We start from the raw sequence: 23472 nt of genomic DNA on the forward strand, positions 1-23472 counted from the left end.
TTTTATTGTTTTTGCTCAATGACGCATTCATTGAAGTATGCCAGAGCTAACATTTATGAACTATTGACACTTTTTATCTCTTTCCTGCTCTCAGAAGCCATTTTCTTCTAGGAAAGTGTTTTATATCACTTCCTGTCTGAGTCAGGACTGAGTCAGCCACTTACATACCTGATATTTAACTCTTTTAGGTAGAGAAAGTAAAAAAAGGAACACAGCATAGTTATTTGTGTGCTAGGCACTGTACATACCCATGTCTATCTCATCATGTCACATGTCACCTTGGGTATCCTTTAAGCTCAGTTACTCCCCTGTGTCTTAGATGTGAGAGTGATAGGAGGTGACTAAAATAGGAGGGTTTCATGTGAGAAGCTAAGGTTGTGCATGGCATAGGACCTGCAGGTTGGTGAGGAGACTTATGTAGAGCTTCTTGGAGTCTGGACTGGAACTTCTGGGTAATTAGCAGCCCAGTGGAGGGATTGGCAAAGAGGGAAACATCAGAAAAGTTGGAATAGAGGTGGATGAGATGTTCAGCAGGGATTGCAGAGGTACCAGTATGTTTCTCTTAGAAGGCCTCAGAGTAGGATATTGCCGTTCTTGAGATTATTCGCCCCACCAGACTGGCATGCCGCTATGAGGTGGCCTGACCCTTTAAGACAACGCTGATGGCAACTCCGGCTACTGTTGTATTAATAACAATGCAGAGGGATGTGTTTCTGGTCCTCAGAATAATTCTGGAGGAACAGAGGAGGGGGAATAGACACTTCATCACTCGGAAGGACATGGAACAAGAAGACAAACCCATTATCTGCGCTCACACCTCGTCCATCACGCTCGCGGCTCCTCGTCACTGACGGATACTTTGTATCGTAAAGCTGTCAAGACAAATAGCAGGAATAATGTGGATTTTCATGGATTAGAGAGACGGCTGTGGCTATTGATCCTGAAAGGAAGGTGTTAGCTGCATGCACCTTCCTTGGGGTCCTGTATTTTATAAACACCAATAAATGCCAGGGCTGCAGACCTGACTCTATGTACCTGTGCCATCTACATCAGGACTGTGAGGATAAGGCCCGGTTCACACTTGCGGTGGCCCTCCGGAATCGCCGTGCCGGAGCCGCACCGCTTGCAGAACGGACGGAACGGACGCACGGCATAGCAATGAAAGCCTATGCGTCCGTTCACAAGCGTCCGTTCTGCCGAACCGGAGCCGGACCGGATCCGGGCCGGATCCGGACTCCGGCCTCCGTTCCAACATGCGCTATTTTTTCATCCGGCTCCTCCGGCAGCCGTATCCGGGGCGGAGCCGGACTGCACCATCCGGCCAATACAAACCAATGGGAACCGGAGAGCGCACAACACACTGGCTGAGAAATCCGGATGTTCTACCCCACTTCCTATGGGGATTGTTGCGGCGATATTGGATGGGGACACATGGGCAAGCATTTTGGAGTGGCGCAGCACAGCTGGATCCGGAGATGTTGGCAGCATGTCGCAGGTGGAGGTGAGTGCTAAACAGCAGAGGGCCTGATTCCACAGGTCCCCCTTCTGCTGACCTCCCAGACCCCAACATTTTTTTTGTTTTTAACGTAACTTTTGCCAAACGGATCCGGATCGCATCCTGATGGACACCTGATGCAACCTGACCGGATCCGGATCGGATCCGGATCAGAACCGTACGGTTCCGATCCGGTCCGGATCCGGTCAGGTCATCCGGTCCGTTTGGCAAACAACCGCAAGTGTGAACGGGGCCTAACTCTACAGAGCCAATCAGTGACCTCGCTTCCAACTCCTGCCAGTCTGTGTATGGACAAAGACCTCAATTCACTAAGCGTATCCGCATTCGGTAATGCTGAAAACAGCTGATTTTACGGATCACCTTTCCAAATTCCAAGTCACTAAACTTATTACAGCACAGAAAATTAGAATTACCGGCTGGTGAGGTAAATTACTGACTTGTGCGGTAAATACCGCAAGAAATTGCAATTCACAAAGATATATGCATTTGGTAAATCAGGCAAAAGTGTTGGGTATTTACCTCCAGCTCTGACCAGCCGATAACTCACTCTCTCCATGCTCATACCGTGCAGTAACATTGACAGCCAATAGGAAGAAGCAGGCAGCCAATAGGGAGAGCCACACATCCCTGCTTCTCACCCTGATTTGGTCTGACACCCTGGAAGGCGGGACCTCAGTGTAGCATTGCAGGGAAAAACTTTTTATGAGGCTTTTCTGTTTCCCTTTAGATGTGAAAATCTGTATACTGTTTTAGAGAAGAGCCCCCCTGGTGGCTGCAGCACATCTAAGTGAATTGAAGAATGCTTGTAAATTACCAAACTTCTGCCTCATGCGGAAAATCTTTAGTCATTTTGGAAATAAAAAAGTGTAAAATACCGAATGCGGTATTTTACCGAACTAAATGATTTTATCGAACTGCCTTTAGAGAATTGAGGTCCAATTTACCTACATAGGGCTTCCCCCTGCTTGCAAAGGAGGCCATACTTTACATGAAGCTGTACCATCATTCAGCATCAGCTGGAAACATGGCAACTGCCAAATGAAATTTAAAGGGAACTGCCATTTTCATTAGAAACAAATACATATAACATTTGTCAGTACTGCCCAAGCCGCCATGCAATTTAATATCGTTAGAGATGACCTTTTCATTTCAATTTGCAGCCAGCCATGATCTGCAGAAACTGCCAGGAAGTTTAATATTCACTTCTTAGCAGCCATGTTTGGAGGACGGAATGTGCCTGTATTCCTACACGAGTCATTTATTGCACAAAGCAGAACGTAAATGCTTAGAATTCCTTGTCCATTCCTTAATGTATACCTGAGGAGAGAAAAATGTTAAGTTATGCATACCTGCATAGTCCTATAGGTTCCCAGACATTGTGTGGCCCCCTTATTGTGCCCCGCCTCCCCGCTGTAGCCTCGTTCAGAGTTCTGACTGTTTCTATTTAAAGGATACCGAAGGTAAACATAAATACGATACTTATCGAGGGCTTCTTCTTGCCCGCTAGGCTTATAGGTCCGTCGCTGTCCTCCCAGGCCTCTACCTCGATCTGCTGTGTGGCCCGGTACAGTAGCCAAGTCGGCCAAGTCTTGCGCTATTGCGCGTGTCCTGGCCTGATGGCAAGCCTCCTTGAATGTGCTCCATAGCCATTCTGCACTTACGCCTTAAGACTTGTTAAGACTCGTAGCGGAGCATGTGCATAAATCAAGGAGGTGCGCTGCTAGGCCAGCGCATGCATAAGAGGAGCAGACTCGTCCCATGTGTAAGAGGAGCAGACTCCTCCCATGTGTAAGAGGAGCAGGCTCGTCCCATGTGTAAGAGGAGCAGGCTCGTCCCATGTGTAAGAGGAGCAGGCTCGTCCCATGCGTAAGAGGAGCAGGCTCGTCCCATGCGTAAGAGGGGCAGGCTCGTCCCATGCGTAAGAGGGGCAGGCTCGTCCCATGCGTAAGAGGGGCAGGCTCGTCCCATGCGTAAGAGGGGCAGGCTCGTCCCATGCGTAAGAGGGGCAGGCTCGTCCCATGCGTAAGAGGAGCAGGCTCGTCCCATGCGTAAGAGGAGCAGGCTCGTCCCATGCGTAAGAGGAGCAGGCTCGTCCCATGCGTAAGAGGAGCAGGCTCGTCCCATGCGTAAGAGGAGCAGGCTCGTCCCATGCGTAAGAGGAGCAGGCTCGTCCCATGCGTAAGAGGAGCAGGCTCGTCCCATGCGTAAGAGGAGCAGACTCCTCTCATGTGTAAGAGGAGCAGACTCCTCTCATGTGTAAGAGAAGCAGACTCGTCCCATGTGTAAGAGGAGCAGACTCGTCCCATGCGTAAGAGGAGCAGACTCGTCCCATGCGTAAGAGGAGCAGACTCGTCCCATGCGTAAGAGGGGCAGACTCGTCGCATGCGTAAGAGGAGCAGACTCTTCCCATGAGTAAGAGGAGCAGACTCCTCTCATGTGTAAGAGGAGCAGACTCGTCCCATGCGTAAGAGGAGCAGACTCGTCCCATGCGTAAGAGGAGCAGACTCGTCCCATGCGTAAGAGGAGCAGACTCGTCCCATGCGTAAGAGGGGCAGACTCGTCCCATGCGTAAGAGGGGCAGACTCGTCCCATGCGTAAGAGGGGCAGACTCGTCCCATGCGTAAGAGGAGCAGACTCGTCCCATGAGTAAGAGGAGCAGACTCCTCTCATGTGTAAGAGGAGCAGACTCGTCCCATGTGTAAGAGGAGCAGACTTGTCCCATGTGTAAGAGGAGCAGACTCGTCCCATGCGTAAGAGGAGCAGACTCGTCCCATGCGTAAGAGGGGCAGACTCGTCCCATGCGTAAGAGGAGCAGACTCGTCCCATGCGTAAGAGGGGCAGACTCGTCGCATGCGTAAGAGGAGCAGACTCTTCCCATGAGTAAGAGGAGCAGACTCCTCTCATTTGTAAGAGGAGCAGACTCCTCTCATGTGTAAGAGGAGCAGACTCGTCCCATGTGTAAGAGGAGCAGACTCGTCCCATGCGTAAGAGGAGCAGACTCGTCCCATGCGTAAGAGGAGCAGACTCCTCCCATGCGTAAGAGGAGCAGACTCCTCCCATGCGTAAGAGGAGCAGACTCGTCCCATGCGTAAGAGGAGCAGACTCGTCCCATGCGTAAGAGGAGCAGACTCGTCCCATGCGTAAGAGGAGCAGACTCGTCCCATGCGTAAGAGGAGCAGACTCGTCCCATGCGTAAGAGGAGCAGACTCGTCCCATGCGTAAGAGGAGCAGACTCGTCCCATGCGTAAAAGGAGCAGACTCGTCCCATGCGTAAGAGAAGCAGACTCGTCCCATGCGTAAGAGGAGCAGACTCGTCCCATGCGTAAGAGGAGCAGACTCGTCCCATGCGTAAGAAGAGCAGACTCGTCCCATGCGTAAGAGGAGCAGACTCGTCCCATGCGTAAGAGGAGCAGACTCGTCCCATGCGTAAGAGGAGCAGACTCGTCCCATGCGTAAGAGGAGCAGACTCGTCCCATGCGTAAGAAGAGCAGACTCGTCCCATGCGTAAGAGGAGCAGACTCGTCCCATGCGTAAGAGGAGCAGACTCGTCCCATGCGTAAGAGGAGCAGACTCGTCCCATGCGTAAGAGGAGCAGACTCGTCCCATGCGTAAGAGGGGCAGACTCTTCCCATGCGTAAGAGGAGCAGACTCGTCCCATGAGTAAGAGGAGCAGACTCCTCCCATGCGTAAGAGGAGCAGACTCGTCCCATGCGTAAGAGGAGCAGACTCGTCCCATGCGTAAGAGGAGCAGACTCGTCCCATGCGTAAGAGGGGCAGACTCGTCCCATGCGTAAGAGGAGCAGACTCGTCCCATGCGTAAGAGGAGCAGACTCGTCCCATGCGTAAGAGGGGCAGACTCGTCGCATGCATAAGAGGGGCAGACTCTTCCCATGAGTAAGAGGAGCAGACTCCTCTCATGTGTAAGAGGAGCAGACTCCTCTCATGTGTAAGAGGAGCAGACTCGTCCCATGTGTAAGAGGAGCAGACTCGTCCCATGCGTAAGAGGAGCAGACTCGTCCCATGCGTAAGAGGAGCAGACTCGTCCCATGCGTAAGAGGAGCAGACTCGTCCCATGCGTAAGAGGAGCAGACTCCTCCCATGCGTAAGAGGAGCAGACTCCTCCCATGCGTAAGAGGAGCAGACTCCTCCCATGCGTAAGAGGAGCAGACTCCTCCCATGCGTAAGAGGAGCAGACCTGTCCCATGCGTAAGAGGAGCAGACTCGTCCCATGCGTAAGAGGAGCAGACTCGTCCCATGCGTAAGAGGAGCAGATTCGTCCCATGCGTAAGAGGAGCAGACTCGTCCCATGCGTAAGAGGAGCAGACTCGTCCCATGCGTAAGAGAGGCAGACTCGTCCCATGCGTAAGAGGAGCAGACTCGTCCCATGCGTAAGAGGAGCAGACTCGTCCCATGCGTAAGAGGAGCAGACTCGTCCCATGCGTAAGAGGAGCAGACTCGTCCCATGCGTAAGAGGAGCAGACTCGTCCCATGCGTAAGAAGAGCAGACTCGTCCCATGCGTAAGAGGAGCAGACTCGTCCCATGCGTAAGAGGAGCAGACTCGTCCCATGCGTAAGAGGAGCAGACTCGTCCCATGCGTAAGAGGAGCAGACTCGTCCCATGCGTAAGAGGGGCAGACTCGTCCCATGCGTAAGAGGAGCAGACTCGTCCCATGCGTAAGAGGGGCAGACTCGTCCCATGCGTAAGAGGAGCAGACTCTTCCCATGAGTAAGAGGAGCAGACTCCTCTCATGTGTAAGAGGAGCAGACTCTTCCCATGCGTAAGAGGAGCAGACTCGTCCCATGCGTAAGAGGAGCAGACTCTTCCCATGTGTAAGAGGAGCAGACTCTTCCCATGTGTAAGAGGAGCAGATTCCTCCCATGTGTAAGAGGAGCAGACTCCTCCCATGTGTAAGAGGAGCAGACTCCTCCCATGTGTAAGAGGAGCACACTCCTCCCATGTGTAAGAGGAGCACACTCCTCCCATGTGTAAGAGGAGCACACTCCTCCCATGTGTAAGAGAAGGAGTCTGAGGACCACCCATAACTGCTGATACTTTAACTTGTAAAATCACTAAGGTGAAAAAAACCTCCGTACAGTTTCCTGTGCATTTCCCGTTCTACAAGTGAGATGACTACACTGCGCAGAAGTACCCAGGTAAACATAGGTGTCCTAACTCTGGCCCTGTAACATGCATAGTGCAAACATAGAAACATTCATTGCATCAAACCTATCTAAGGATTAGTAGCACACATCCTGACGTCCTCTCCTGGGACAGATAGCGCATCGTACCAATCACACAAGGGAGCTAACGTAATGTATCCATGCGCACCATGCACATACACCAGCATAAGCTGTGTGCATGCTGACAAAAAACACAAACAGGGGGGGAAGGAGGGAGTGCACTGAATTAAGACCCTAGCCACAGGGGTCAGTAACAAGAAAAAAACCAAATATATCTGGGCACATCGCCTCTAGTTAGGACATTAAATAAGTTATTATTGAAAGGGAGGTGCTGAAGGGGGTGTGGCCAGAAAAATAGCAAAAATCAGTAACCCTTCGCACACTCGCATGCAAATGTTCAAATAAATGCATTCACAGATTCAATCATAAAGGCACCACCGCTAAGTTAAAAGCCGAGCTGTAGGGATAACAGTGGTGCCTGGATGAGTGAATCTGTGAATGCATTTATTTGAACATTTGCATGCGAGTGTGCGAAGGGTTACTGATTTTTGCTAATTTTCTGGCCACACCCCCTTCAGCACCTCCCTTTCAATAATAACATATTTAATGTCCTAACTAGAGGTGATGTGCCCGGATATACGGTATGTGTTTTTTTCTACAAGTGAGAAGAATCGTCTTCATCGAATGACCTCAAATACAGTATCCTTTCCAGAGATTACTGTTCCTCTGATTACTCCAGCGAATACAAGCTTAAGTAAAACTCCGCCAGCCATTTCAATCACAAGACTGTCTCCAGCTGTAAAAGTTTATTAACATCGCAGAGAAAAAGTAATTAAGCAAAGGGAAGACATTTGGGAAATGGTGCCTGATGATGATAAGCGGGCTGCAGTGCTTCATATAATACAGGGGAAACCCACATCAGCTGGGACTTATTATCTTTGTCACAATCCAATAGAGGTTTATCAGTCCTGGAGGGATGATTAAAGCGGACCTGAACTCAGGACTTCCTCTCTGCTCTAAAAGACACACAACTGCATAGTAACCTTTACAGAAAAACATTCCTTTGTTACAGCTGATACAAATCCTGCAATAATAAATCTGCAGTGTGTCTACTACCTGCTTTCATGGAAGCAGACAATCGGGTTAACATCCTGTGGTTTCCAATTAGCTTCTCTGCCATGGCAATCAGCTGACACAGCTGAGAGATCAAATTACAACTTGTGAAGACGCAGATGGGGGAGTAAGACAGAATAAACTCTCTAAATACATACAGGGTGCATTTCTCTATGTTTACCTTCCATCCTGTGCAAGTCCTGAACTCTTGCACAGGACAGGAGGATAACATAGAGAAATGCACCCTGTATGTATTTAGAGAGTTTAGCCTGTCTAATTCCCTATCATCTGTGACTAATCACCACTATAATTGATATCTCAGCTGGCTGCCTCGGCAGAGCAGCTAATATGTAAACACATGATGTTAACCCTATGTCTGCTTCCATGAAAGCAGGAAGTAGACACACTGCAGATTTATTGCAGGATTTATATCACCTGTAACAAAGAAATGTTTTTCTTTAAAAGGTTATTATGCTGTTGAGTATCTTTTAGAGCAGGGAGGAAGTTCTGAGTTCAGGTCCGCTTTAAGAAACTATGACAAGAGAAGACAACAATACTAGAGAAGTTTTGGAGTTGTGAAATGGAGGAAAGGGATGAAAATCTAATGCTGGGAACACACAACGCAATTTCCTGTCTGATCGACGAGTGATCGGACAGGAAGTTGTATTGTGTGTACATGTCCAAACTGCTCCTGATCGATATCAATGATAACTTTGCAAAATCGATCCCTTTCTTGATCGGAAACGGATCGGACATGTCGGAAATAATCGCTCAATTCGCTCTATTCGCACGGATCAGGCGGGAAATTGCGTTGTGTCTTCCCAGCATAATAGAGAGCAGGACGAGACAATTCTTCGAAATGCGACTGAGAGATGATGACCAGAGAAGAGAGGGATGCGGAGAAACAATGTTCTGGAGTAGAGACCAAAATAGGAGAATGAGACCAACACAAGTCTTAAAGTTGTCAGTAAAAAATGAGAAGAAGCATTCCTGAAAAGAGGAGCAGCTCAAGAGAAGTCTTGTGGGTATTGGTGAAAGGTGATGAGAAACTAGAGGCATTCCATACAAAGAGGAGTACGTTTTCTTGGTACTTATTGGGGAAAAGTTATGAGAAAAAATAAGAGGAGATCCTGAAATGAGGTTTAGATCAAGGGAAGTCTTGGAGCACCAGAGAAGATTAGTAACATGACAGAAGTCCTGGAGAGTTTAGTGAGAAGTCTTGAAGAAACAAAGTACCACGGAAGAGGGTTAGCATGGGCACAGTTCTGGATAAGTGCCTGAGAAGTGATGACCAGGATGGAAGTGAATAAGAGAGAAGTATGAGAGAACAGGAGATGACCAGGATGGAAGTAAATAAGAGAACAGGAGACACATGAGAGAATTGCTGCAGATGTCATTGAAAAGTGATAATCAGAGAAGGTAGTACAAGAGAAGGCAAGCAGCATGACAAAAGTCCTGCAAAGTTTAGTGAAACATTTTCACCAGGAAGGAAATCGAGCACAGGAGTTGAACTCCACTCCTCTAGGGCCATATCCATGCCAGTGCTTAGGATGGACCGAGAAATGGAGCAATTCATCCTATTTGATAAACCACACCTTTCCTGATTCATTCCAATCAATTTGAGCTGTGAGAATATGTCCATGAGAAATAACAAGGATGGAAGACAGCTGAAACTGGGGAAGAATTGAAGAGCCTAGTCATGAATGTCAAACAAGAAAGTGCCAAAGCTGGACTACTGCTTAACATCAAGAAAGCTAAAGTCATGTAATCTGCTCCAATTAACTATCTGCAAATAAAAGGAAAAAGGAAGAAGCAGAGCAGGATCATCCACAATGTAAACTAGGCAGGTCTCCGGGGCCTTGTGGGTGTCATGGGGCCCAAAAGCCACTTTCTTTGACCACTCTTCCAACTAAAATTACCTAAAGAACCATAAAGATGAGCCATAGCTCCTACCTTGCCTAGGGCCACATTGAAGCTTAACCACTTAACGACCAGCTAACGCCGATAGGCAGCGGCTGGTCGTTTGTGGTTTTACATGGAAACGGACGCTCGAACGGGAAGGGGAGGGAGGGAGGAATCAGACCCCCCCCCCCCAAGCAGGTAATCCCCACTAGTGGGGAAAAAAAAGGGGGGGGAAGTCTGATCGCCCTGCCATACACACGATCTGTGCTGCGGGCTGGAGAGTCCACGCAGCACAGATCAGAGAGAAACAGCCCGGTCCTTAAAGCGGACCCAAATCAAACATTTTTTTTTAATTAAAAATATTTAGTTGCACCACTCTGACACATACAAAGATAGATAAACACTCCTTCAAGCCTATGAGCATTTCAGTGCATGCATCTCACCTTCTCTTTTCATAACTAGGGTTATACTGGGGGCAGCCATTAGCAATTCCTCCATTGCTACTCCACCAGTTTGCCGGATTTTTTCCCGGCAATTTGAAAGGAAGGGAGGGGTTCCTCCAATAAATGTAAAATATTTTATATTTGTCATCATGCCACTGAAAAAAAAGGCTGCTATTTATTATTATAATTTAGAAAATAGATTTTATTTCTGAAATCTTGTATTTTTAATTTGGGTCCACTTTAAGTGGTTAATCCATCTTTGAGTAGAAGTAGAAGTTGTAACAGATTTCCTGTTTCTGGGATCTAAGATATCTGCAGATGGTGATTGCAGCCATGAGACTAAGAAATGCTTGTTGCTTGGAAGGAAAGCTATGGCAAATTTGGACTAGATACTAAAGGATGGAGATGTCACTTAACTAAAAAATATCAGGATAGTTAAAGGTATGATGTTCTCCGTAGTAACATATGGCTTTGAAAGTTGCACAATAAATAAGGGCATGCATAGAAAAATTGATGCTTTTGAACTCTGTGTGGAGAAAGCTACTGAGAGTTCATGTAACCAATGAATACTCAAGAAATAAGGCCAGAATGTTCACTAGAATCAGAATCAATTGTATTTGGCCACTTACAAGGAATTTGATTTGGCAGTTGCTTAAAGCCAATGGGTACCACATTAAAAATAAAAAAGTCAGATACTCACCTAAGGAGAGGGAAGGCTCGGTCCTAATGCGCCTTCCCTCTCCTCTCCCGGTGCCCTCGGTGCTGCGCTAGCTCCCCCGTTCACGTCCGCCGCCGCAGGGACTTCGGAGGTCTTCGGGAGCACTCGGGCTTCCGAAGACGGGCCGCTCCATACTACGCACACGTGATTGCGTCATAGAGGGCGCTCGCGCATGCGTAGTATGGAGCGGCCGCGTCATCGGGAGCCCAAGTGCTCCCGAAGGCTTCCGAAAGCTCCCTTCGGCATGCGGAAGTGGCAGTATTTGACCGAACTGGTCGAATACTGCCACGGGGGATCCTGCGCGGGACCGGGCACCGGGAGAGGAGAGGGATGGATCATTAGGACCGAGCCTTCCCTCTCCTTAGGTGAGTATCCGACTTTTTTATTTTTAAAATGGTAAACACTCACTTTAATGGGCACAGATGTAACAATACAAGGACACACAGTGTAGATATTACGAGTCAAGAACAGTATATTAGTTAACTAGCAGCTCTAGTGTGGTTCTGCATTAAGCATGGCTACCACCTGAGGGAAGAAGATTTTCCTGTGCCTGGAAGTTTTTGTTGCAACTGACCGGTATCTCAGTTCTAAAGGCATAAGTTGGAAGATGGAGTGAGCATTGTCAGAGGCAATCTAGCTGTTCTCTTGCTGCACCTGCTAGCGTAAAGATCCTGCAGGGAAGGTAAGCTACAGCCAATTATTCTTTCTGCTGATCGGATAATACGCTGCAGTCTCACCTTTTCTCGTATGGAGGATGCCGAACCAGACAGTTATAGATGATGTCATGATGGATTCAATGATCACATTATAGAATTGCACCGTTAATGTTTGTCGTAGGCCAAACCTTTTCAGCTGCCGCAGGTGGTACATCCTCTGTCCCTCTTTCTTGATAAGAGTGACGGTATTGTTATCCCATTTTAAGTTGTTGGAGATTATGGACCCAAGAAATTTGAATTACTCTACTCAGGTCACTGTAGATCCATTTATGATTAGTGGGATGTGCTTGGGTGGGGAGTTCTAGTAAAATAAGGGTTGAACTCATATACTTTGAACACATATTGAGAAGACCTAATTTTTGGGAGAAATCCTTGATGCTTGGGAAAATTGAGGGCAAAAGGATGGCAGAGGCTAAGATGGATAGACAGCATATGTGAAGCTATGAACATGCCTATGAAACAGCTGAAAAAAAACAGTAATTGACAGACCACTAAACTAGGGGGAGGAGCACAAAGATGATGCGAGGTACAGTAACGACGTTAGTGACTCTGTGGGTACAATGATGGTATTAGTGACTGTGTATGGTACAATTACTGTAATAAAGAGTAAAGACTTTGTGGAGCACAATGATGCTATAGGTGATGGTGTGAGGTACAATAAGGATGATGGTTACTATGTAGGGCACAGTGACGTTATAGGTGGTCATGATGTGAGGAACAATGATAGTGACTGTGTGAGGCACAGTAATAATATAGGTGACTGTGTGAGGAACTGCAGAACAGGTGTATGAGGCATTGTGCAGGGCAAACATGGAGCCCACAGTGCCTATGAAAGTGGCGACTGTGTCCGCACCCGGTTCTGTTGTAGTCTTCTGAGGTTTATGTGAGCTGTACTGTGCATGACTTGCCATTAGAACCAAGTTAGGGTCACCATTTTGTTGTGTCCACACAGATACCCCAGGTCTCCTTCACAACTGGCATCCCATACAATGTGGAAATTTGGGTGTGGCAAAGTGAAGGTAGGATTAGCTGTAGTACAGTTCGGGTTAGATGACCATCATGTTGCAGTGAGGTGCCAGTGTGACACACACCACTCAATATGACTGAATGAGGGGATCAGGTTGCCCCTCCTCGGGGGAAGGAATAGTATTTGTCTATGAATCAGGTGCCTGACAGAAGGATAATGCTGAAGTTGACCTGTCACTGCACGGCGTATGGAGGAAGCCCTAATATCAGCTACAAAGGGGGTCATCGCTCAGACTGAATGAGAGCCCTGACCAGCTGCAGCCGCCGATAGGAACCAGACAGCCCCAAAAGATCCACTCCGGCCCCTTATTAAATCATATTACAGGCGTGTAATGAAGTTATCAGGCAGCGCACACGCAACCGTTGCCATGGAGATGAGAGACAAGAGCAGAGCGGCCTTTCCAAGCACCCGGCGTTAACCCTGTCAGCACTGGAGGGGGTCTGATCTTAACCTCCTCTGTGCTGGAGTGTGGCTGGCATTAACCCTGTCAGCACCAGAGGGGGACTGATCTTAACCTCCTCAGTGCTGGAGTGTGGCTGGCATTAACCCTGTCAGCACCGGAGGGGGGCTGATCTTAACCTCCTCAGTGCTGCAGTGTGGCTGGCATTAACCCCGTCAGCACCGGAGGGGGCTGATCTTAACCTCCTCAGTGCTGGAGTGTGGCTGGCATTAACCCCGTCAGTACCAGACAGGGAGCTGAGCTTAACCTCCTCAGTGCTGGAGTGTGGCTGGCATTAACCCCGTCAGTACCAGAGGGGGAGCTGAGCTTAACCTCTTCTGTGCTGGAGTGTGGCTGGCATTAACCCTGTCAGCACCGGAGGGGGGCTGATCTTAAAGGGGAACTTCAGCCTAAACAAACATACTGTCATTAAGTTACATTAGTTATGTTAATTAGAATAGATAGGTAATATATTTTTTTACCCACCCTGTTTTAAAAGAACAGGCAAATGTTTGTGATTCATGGGGGCTGCCATCTTTGTCATGGGGGCAGCCATCTTTTTGGTGGAAAGGAGGTGACAAGGAGCAGGAGACACAGTTCCAACTATCCTGTGTCCTGATAACTCTCCCAGCTGCACACGCTAGGCTTCAAATGTCAAATTCAAAATGTAAAAAAAAAAAAAATTGCACCAAAACAGCAGAATGAGAGCAACAACATCAGCAATCCCATCATGCTTTGCACAGCATCAGGGAAAAAAAGCCCGGGCAGTTTTTTTCTGTACAGCTTAAAATGAGGCTTGTATAAGAAAAACAAAGTTCTGATGCTGTGAAACTGTTAAAGAAACACCAAGCCTTTTCAGTGCTGCTGAGTTGATTTTTAGTCCGGAGGTTCACTTTAACCTCCTCTGTGCTGGAGTGCAGCTGGCATTAACCCTGTCAGTACCAGAGGGGGGCTGATCTTAACCTCCTCAGTGCTGGAGTGTGGCTGGCATTAACCCCGTCAGCACCGGAGGGGACTGATCTTAACCTCCTCAGTGCTGGAGTGTGGCTGGCATTAACCCTGTCAGCACCGGAGGGGGGCTGATCTTAACCTCCTCAGTGCTGCAGTGTGGCTGGCATTAACCCCGTCAGCACCGGAGGGGGCTGATCTTAACCTCCTCAGTGCTGGAGTGTGGCTGGCATTAACCCCGTCAGTACTAGAGGGGGAGCTGAGCTTAACCTCCTCAGTGCTGGAGTGTGGCTGGCATTAACCCCGTCAGTACCAGAGGGGGAGCTGAGCTTAACCTCTTCTGTGCTGGAGTGTGTCTGGCATTAACCCCGTCAGTACCAGAGGGGGAGCTGAGCTTAACCTCCTCTGTGCTGGAGTGTAGCTGGCATTAACCCCGTCAGCCCCGGGGAGGGGCTGATCTTAACCTCCTCTGTGCTGGAGTGTGGCTGGCATTAACCCCATCAGTACTGGAGGATATTGGCTGCGATGTTTTCCCTCTCGCTGCTGGAGGCTGTGTCGTGCTATCCCTGCCCAAGTCTCAGAATACGTGACGTTAACTCTCTCTTTACCGGAGAGGGCTTTCCATAACCCGGCAGGTAGAAGAGAGAGAGCGACGTTAACCCCTTGTGTGTTGGAACAATGTTATTATCAGTACCCAAGAGTGTCTGATGTTAATCCCTTCTTTTCACCAAAAAGGGGCAATTATTAAAAAAAATGGTAAAAATAAACATGGTGCCTGTTAATACCATACAGTCTGCAGAACAGTTATTGACCTGGGGGTCACCTAAAGAGCCTCTGGCTCTTGTATCCCTATGGAAGCCCCATCCCTGTGTGTGGGAGAGTCAGGGCTGCCACCCTTGTGTGTGACATTAAATAATCTGCAGCAGGACATCCGTGACCTTAACTCCGTCTGTACCACTGGCCAGATATGATTAACCCTGTGAGAAAATCAGAAAATTGGTGACATGAACTTAATGTATGCTAGAGAGCATTGGATAGTCACAGAAATAGCTCAGTCATAGCTGCCTGTGGAAATGAAGGGGCAGCGAGACATTTAAGTTTTCTACGGTGCCCGCTAGTCGGCTGTGTCACTAGCAATAAGCTTCAGGGGAGGAGGGGAGCTCTGCACAGATACCGCTTATAGGGAAATAGAGGGGTGAAACCACTCAGACAACTGGCCCAATCTGACCCATAAAGGTGTCCATACATCTCTCGACTTGGCGGCTGATCGACCATCTGATTCCATAATTATGACCGAATCGGATGAAAATCAGTGCCGCCAAGAGCATGCCCGATCTACGATGCAACTAAATTTGGGCTGAAATCAGTTGCATGTATCGACTGGACATGCTGCAAGATGTGGGGCTGTTGCAGTCGATCAGGTGCGTGGCGGTAACAGTGAGCGATATTGGGATGAGCGTCGAAACCCTTGGCGCTGTTCCACCTAGTGTATACATGTAACCCCCATGTGTGCATTTATACATTACCTGTCCTGTGTCGCCCACCGCGGGGTGCCCATCCGTCTTCGAACCCCCGCTCTTCCATTAACGGCATACACGCCACCGACACATAGCATGCAGCGCATGTGTGATGTCACTATACGTCAGCAGCGTGTATACCGCTAATGGAAGAGCAGAGGTTCTGAAGAGGGATGGGCACTGTGCGGTGGGCGATACAGGACAGGTAATGTATAAATGCAGAGACAGCGGGTACATTTATACACTAGGGGGGCAGCGGCAGACTTGGCTAATTACTGAGAGATTTCATGCTGAAATTGATTGGGAATCGGCCTGCGATGTATAAGCAGCCAACCGATCTCTCTCTGTGATCAGATACGATCAGAGAGAGATCTGTCTCTTGGTTGAATCTGCCCATGAGACCCATCTAGACCATACAATGTTTTCTGCAATTCGATTTGATCAGATTAATTGATTTGATTCAATTAAATCTAATGCCTAGTACACACCATACAATTTTTCTGATAGATTTTTCTGTTAGATTATTTTCTGTAAAGTACTGGTCACTATCTCTGGTGCATTATCTTCTGGTTGTCTCCTGCTGAGTACAACAATGCCTAATTGCTCGGCAGATAGATGGTTAGCTAGATAATTTCTAACATGTTGGAAATGATCTATCTGGCAGGTAAATCTAACAGAAAATTGTATGCTGTGTATCTAGCATTACTAGATGTATGGCTACCTTAGCTCACTTTCCTCCCTATAGTCCTAATGGCTTTTTCACACTTGCAATTGCAAAATGCAATCGTAATCGGCCAGCATTTTCCAGTGTGGGTGGGTGGGTGGGGTGGGGGGGTCGAGTAAGCAATTGTACGGCGATTGCACTTTGCGATTTCATTTTGGAGATGAGAATCGCATAACGAATGCTCTGAAAATGCTACATGCGGCGCGTTTGTCATTTTGTCGAAATTGCAACGCTGCAGTGTGAATAGCTTCATTAAAATAGTTTGCCATAACGCTTTGCTGATTAGTAAAGCGCTGACAAAATGCTCCAGTGTGAATAGGGCCCTACCTGGCGGGGTCAGTAGGAAGCTAGTCACCCTCCCTGGCTGTTGTGATTGTTCTCACCTTATAGTTGGTCCCCGTGCCTAGTGATATTAACCCTATGTGTCTCACAGACAGTATAGGAGACATGAATGGAACTCATCCCCTTGTGTGTCATTAACCCTATTTATACCTGAGAGATAGCAATAGTAATATTGTGATCAACTAGGTTGTTATTTGTATCCCCTCACTGTACTTACAACTGTATGTACTGTCTATACTATATAAATTAAAGTGGACCTGAACTCAGCGCAGGACACAAGAAAAAACAGAGAAATGCACTCTGTGTGTTTTAAGAGAGAAGAGTCTGTCTAATTCCACCTCATCTTCATGTAATCACAAGTGTAATTTGAGCTCTCAGCAGTGAAAGCACAGAAATTCGGCAGTCTCCACAGACACAGCTAATATATAACCACAGGATGCTAACCCTTTGTCTGCTTCCATGAAAGCAGGAAGTAGACACACTGCTGACTTCTTGCAGGAGTTCTGTAAGCTGTAACAAAGGTAATTATGCTGTCGCTTATCCTTCAGAGCACAGAGGAAGTTCTGAGTTCAGGTCAGAATGATCTAGCGGGAGGTACAGTTTGGGCACAGCGCATATGTTGTTGACAGAATGATCTTGCATTTCAGAATATTTCACAGACTCGGGGCTGTCAGAAAGGATCCAGGGGAAGATGGGACTGGATGGAACAGAACTGACAGAGGATTTTGCGGATGATCCCACCAATGGACAACCACTGCGGTTTCTGTAATGACACAATACAATAAAACCCTTGTTCTCGGCCAATGTGGCTCTATAGTGGAATTGGCCGCCGATCTTGCAAGAATCTCTTTCAGCAAGTTTGTTGCAGATGCACTGTGAGATCAAACTTAAACAATTCTCTCATTCCTCCCTAGTGTGTATACACACCCACTCCTAACCTGCAGCCCAGAAATGATGATTGCTTCGAAAGACATTTCCCCAAAGTCTGTACTGGACTTGAAGTGAACCTCCAGACTAAAAATCGACTCAGCAGCACTGAGAAGGCTTGGTGTTTCTTTAACAGGTTCACAGCATCAGAACTTTGTTTTTCATACCCAAGCCTCATTTTTAGCTTCTTAGAAGCTAAGCTCCACCCCATCAAAGAAAACTGCCCGGGCAGTTTTCCCCTGATGCTGTGCAAAGCATGATGGGATTTTTGATGTTGTTGTTCTCGTTGCCTAGCAGCTGGGAGGGGTGATCAGGACACAGGACAGTTGGAACTGTGTCTCATGCTCCCTGACATTTCCTTTCAACCAAAAAGATGGCTGCCTCCATGAAATCACAAACCTTTGCCTGTTCTTTTAAAACAGGGTGGGTAAGAGATTATATTACCTATATATTTTAATTAACATAACTAATGTAACTTAATGACAGTATGTTTTGTTTAGGCTGAAGTACCTCTTTAACGTCTTGAGGACCACAGTGCTAAACCCCCCTAAAGACCAGGCCATTCATACTGAAATGGGCCACTGCAGCTTTAAGGCCAAGCCGCAGGGCCGCACAACACACCACACATTCACCCCCTCCCCCCCTCTCTCCCCACCAACAGAGCTTTCTGTTGGTGAGGTCTGATCGCCCCCCATTAGTTTATTTTTTTCACAAATATTTATTGTCTTTTTTTAAAATAAATGTGTTTTTTTCAGCCTATCACAGCGATTGCTCTCTTGTGCCCCAGGGGGACAGCCGTGCTGCAGATCGCAGCGCTATACTTAGTAAAAAGACTACGGTTTCGCTGTCTAACAGTCTTCCAAACGGCCGGAGACTGAAGGTGGGGCGGAGCTCGGCCTCCCAAGCATGAGATGCGCACACAATCTCCTGCAGTAGCCGGCCCCAGGACTTGACGCCAATTGGCGTTAGGCGGTCCTGGGGCTGCCGCCGCGGTCACACCCATTGGCGTGACGCGGTCTTTAGGTAGTTAAGCAAAGCGTAGGATACGCGGATACTCTGCTGACACACCGATGTGCAATGGAGGTGCGGATGAACTCCCAGAACTGGATTACAACTATAGATCTGCAGATCTCCTGCAGACACACCAGTCTATGTAAATAAAGATTGAATCAATTCAGCCTTTCCCATTGCCCACTCTTAATTGATCTCTGTAATTCTGGCAGTAATTACTAAATGCTTAATCCTCCACCCCCAATCAGACATTAATCACCTGGAAAGAGTGCGAGCGAAGGGTCGCTGATCTCCCATCATCCTACGCTCTCGCATTCCCCTGGGCCTAGTTCGCTAAATGGTGTGAGTACAGCAACGTCTCACTGTACACAACCCTAATTCATCCCAAAGTGAACACATTAAAAGGGGAAACATTACTTAAAGACTTTAGTGGGGGTGGGGAAAAAATCAAGACATTGCAAAGGGAGAAGTTAAAAAATAAAATATGGATTAAGAAATGATTGATACTCTTAATTAATTTATGTTGTTTAATCCACACACACAGCCTTCATCTCCCACAATGCAACAAGGTTAACAGACAGGAAACTGTCATAGCCATGGCCCTGAAATCACACTGGGGGGCGTTTTACCACAATATCAGACAAAGCGACACCCCTGATGGTCTGTTGGCAAAAAGGTAAAGATTCTCGTTGGCAAGGTGGTATCCGCTACTGATTGGGATGAAGTTCAGTCCTGCGTTAAAGTTATTCTTTAACTCCTACACACAACTTATTACATATTGTTATTTAAATGTAATTATAAAGTGCATTTTAATTCAGACTCCGCTGAGAGTTTTGAATACTTCAAAAACATTCCTATGGCCCAGTGCACACCGAGTGGTTCTGGATGCGATCCGCCGGCCGCATCCGCCTTTAAATCCGCTTGGCTAATGTATTTTAATGGGATGGTGCACACCGGCGGTTTGAGGTTTGTAGCAAACCGCAACCGTGCCTCCTGCTGCACGTTTGCGATTTTCAGAAGCGTTTCTGCCTCGATGTAAAGTATAGGAAAAACGCAAACCGCTCTGAAAAACGCTACGTCAGAGCTGTTTGCCAGGCGTTTGTTACAGAAGCTGTTCAGTAACAGCTTTACTGTAACAATATGTGTAATCTGCTACACAAACACGCTCCAAACCCCCCCCCTCCCTCCCCCCACACATTGATCGCTTCCCCCCAGTTTCTTTCCCTACAACCTATTATACTTGGAATACACTATATACCCCTGTGTTAATATGTATGAGAGACAAAAATATGAGCACGCATATACACAGATATATATTTAATTCAAAGCCAATTTTAGCCATTTTATGAAAATATTCTATATATAAAAAAAATTTGAATTCATTTGTCTATAATAATTTTTTTATATATCTTGGCTGTCTGTATGAGTACTTAGCATACGGTCTTCTGTCAACAGTGATATGCTCCTATTTATTGCCTGAGGAAGTGGGATATACCCGCGAAACGTGTTGCACCTTGTTCGGAGTATGTAAATAAACTGATCTTTGCTTAAAACAGCAATTTTTGTGTCTGTTTTGGAGGGGTAAGTCCACCGCTACCTACTTCATTTTATGCATTTTAAAGAAATATTGTTTTTACCCTGTTGGCGCCTCTGTACTACTTTTGCACGCTCCAAAAACCGCTAGGTATGTTTAGAAAACTACTCTAATCATGCCTAGATTCACTCTGAAATCCGCTCCAAAAACCGCTAGCGTTTTGTGGATCTGCTAGCGGTTTTGGTGTGCACTGGGCCTATTTGCCCGATTTCCATTTATGGCAGTGGCAGATAGGATTCTCTTCATCCTGCTTCTGTTATTGTCTAACTACTGCTCCCAGAAGCCTGCACACACCACAAGACCAACTTAGGTGCCATATGGTGTCCATATGTTACACGATTTTCACATTCCAACGACCTTTCAATGCAATAATTTTATCGAATCAGAGGAGAATGGAGTGAGTGTGTTTTATTATGCCCAATTAAGGAAAATTAGCCAATATCTGCCCGAATCGACAACATTTCTCGACTCGAGCCGGACAGAAAATATAGGTAGATCATAAAGGGGATCGGCTGAGGTTCACATGATGTCCATCAACACATAATCGATTTCTGGTTTCAGCGCAAGCATAAACACTGGTATGAAAAAAAAGTGTGACATGTTTGATCGCTTGAAGGAAAATCGCCAGGTTCTTGCTTGCACTGTGTAGGCCGTTAATCAATTTACTATCGATTTCAATTTCTGCTCATTGTTCTGATTGGATATAGATGGAAAATGGACTTATACACGGCACGATAGGCAGTATTTCGATCAATATAGCCAGAAACCAACATGATTTTCCTGCCTGTCCAATCTGCTTTCAAGATCGATTTTGAGCTGGAATCGATCACAGAGAATTAGCAGGCTGTACAATTTTTTGTTCTCAATCAAAATAAGAATCTGAAGCAAAAATTGCATGGTGTATAGCCACTGTTTGGCTTACTGCACCTTGTATTTAATGCGACGGGCGCACCCCACCCCCGATCCGTGCTTCACTTATAAGTGGAGTATTGGGGGGTGAAATCAACCTCTCGGCGGCTGAAGATTCAGCTTTGGGTGGAGTGGTTGAATATTTCCCTGAACACTGGGCGTTTATACACCGGGCCGTTCAGGATCTGAGACCTGAAATCTTCTGCTTAATTTCCTCCCACTATGCCTGACGTGCGATGGAATTCTCATCCATGCCCCTTAGTAGGAGGCCCCCCCGCCCATCGCTCCATGGCGTACATAACGATGATATAGATAAATGCACAGTATGCCGGCATCTGGCGGCGCTCCCTGTCCGCTCATCCTCTGGGAGTCTCGTGCATATGCTAAGGAGGAATCCCCATCCAGACGTTGGTTTTCTTTTGAGTACAGCGGGGAGGATGGGATACTAGATCAACCATTATCATGTGCCTGGGATTCTTCAGACACAGAGCACCTTTTCTCATTTCATATCTTAAAATCAGAAGAGCTTGGTGTAGATTACAGTGTATAAATACAGCCTTGGATCCACATTCGCCACAGTGCCCACTCATTTGGGACCAAAGGCTCTTGCCCCTTTAAGGACTAGAGCCTTTTTTTCAGTACTTCCTGATCATTATGATTGGCTCACAGTGATCAGGAGATTGAGAGCCAATGAAAATAGCTCCTGACCGATGCATGTAACTCAGCTGACAGCTGAGTCCTGCGACGGCGGGGGACACACATTCGCAGCAAGTGCATGGAAGCCACTGGCATTAAAACTACGCTGCATTAGGCTTAGGCACCCACAAGTGTGCCGTTGTTTTAACTTTTGGCGGTCACGGTTAAATTGGCCAACGATTGGCTAATCAAAATTGCATGTGTGTATGTGCCCTAATGCTAGCCACACGGCTACAACTAGAGGGGAGCAGCCTGTGGGATCACAGGTGGGCCCAGAGCTGTGGGGGACCCAACTACTAAAAACTTCCCTTAATCCACAGGGGTCCATCCTTCAGATCAGGGGGTTTTGATGCTACTCTTGTTATGGGAGTGAAGATCATCATGGCCACACTTGTTTTAGGACTCTTGTGAGATGGGCCCCCAGGCCATGAAGGGCATAAAGGGAAGGCAAAATAAGGTGTGCGAACATTGGGGGACCCCAGCAAAGTTTCTATGGGGGGCTTCATGAATTGTAGTTGTGCCACTGGCTAGCCATACACATGGTCTAGGAGTAGTAGGGATGAGCGAGATTAGAGGTGCCTGGCTCTTCTACTAACCACATATGCTATTGCTCCGTTGTTATTGCCTGATGAAGCGGGATCAAACCTGCAAAACGCGTTGCATATTTGGAGTTCATAAATAAAATATATTGACTGTCTTTACTACAGTCGTTGTGTGTCTTCTTGGAGGAGGTAAGTCCACCACTACCTCCTCTATTTATCAAGAATTTGGTTTTTAAACTCATTTAGCTTCCTTTTATCCTCTTGGCACCTCTGTTCTCCTGCATAACATGGTCTATGAGTAGTAGGGATGAGCGAGATTAGAGGAGTGACGCTGTCCCGGGTCTATACAGAGGCCCAGGCCAAAGCGTTCACTTACCTATATCGCCACCTCTAGCAGCTGCACTGCACGCTGCTCTCCATCTGCCCGACACTTCATTCATGCAAATCAGCAGCTAGGAACTCATTCCTATAGAGTAGTCCATTCAGGCTCGGATTTACATCACAAGAGCCTATAGGCACAGATGTCCTTGCACCCTAGACTTCCCCCTCCATGGACCTACAAACCCCCACTGAACTGCTCCACAAGTGAGCTGGCTGGCCCAGCTGTCACTTACCTTGCCCTTCATAGGTAGCTACAAGTGCCGCTTAGCATTAAGTAACCAGAGATACCCTCAGTATTAAGTAGCTAGTGGTGACCCCTACTGGAGGGAGATCTTGTCAGTGGAATGCCAAAAGCTGGATGAGTAACTTTTCATTAACCTCTGCATTGGGAAGGAAGGAGGTAGGCACTAGCGGAGGGCAGTGAGCCGCCTTTCCATCATCAGGCGCCTGTAGGCGCATGCCTACAGTGCCTTATGGTATCCGGCCCTGAGTCCATTCATCTTCCACAAATCAGTTGTGTATTGTTTACTACTTCCACACCAGCGGTCTCTGTCCCCTTAAGGACCAGAGACTGCTGGTAGGGTAAAACGGCGCTTACCGAAGAATCACCACAACGATCCCCCGGTCACACCGCTCTGTCCCCACCACAGGTCCCTCTCTCTGCTGTCCCTATAACAGTAGAGCTGTGTGAGCTTTCATTGGCTCCTGATGCTGTCCATCAATGTTAAACAATGGGATTGGCTTACAGTGATGACAGGGTCAGGAGGCAATGAAATCGGCTCCTGATTGGCTCACACAGCTCTGTCGTCATACTGATGGCAGGGTG

The 23472-nt window shown here is 47.4% G+C and overlaps 1 protein-coding gene across 1 annotated transcript in view; it reads left to right on the forward strand.

Moving 5' to 3' along the window:
• Nucleotides 1-17390, forward strand: part of RIIAD1 (regulatory subunit of type II PKA R-subunit domain containing 1) — a 31338-nt gene extending 13948 nt beyond the window's left edge. Inside the window, exon 4 of the mRNA XM_068251470.1 lies at nt 17234-17390. Coding sequence (XP_068107571.1) covers nt 17234-17355 — 122 coding nt within the window. The 3' untranslated portion in view covers nt 17356-17390. The remainder of the gene's footprint in view (nt 1-17233) is intronic.
• The last annotated feature ends 6082 nt before the right edge of the window (nt 17391-23472 follow it).

Source organism: Hyperolius riggenbachi, chromosome 9 (assembly GCF_040937935.1).
Source record: "Hyperolius riggenbachi isolate aHypRig1 chromosome 9, aHypRig1.pri, whole genome shotgun sequence".
Classification (NCBI taxonomy): Eukaryota; Metazoa; Chordata; class Amphibia; order Anura; family Hyperoliidae; genus Hyperolius; species Hyperolius riggenbachi.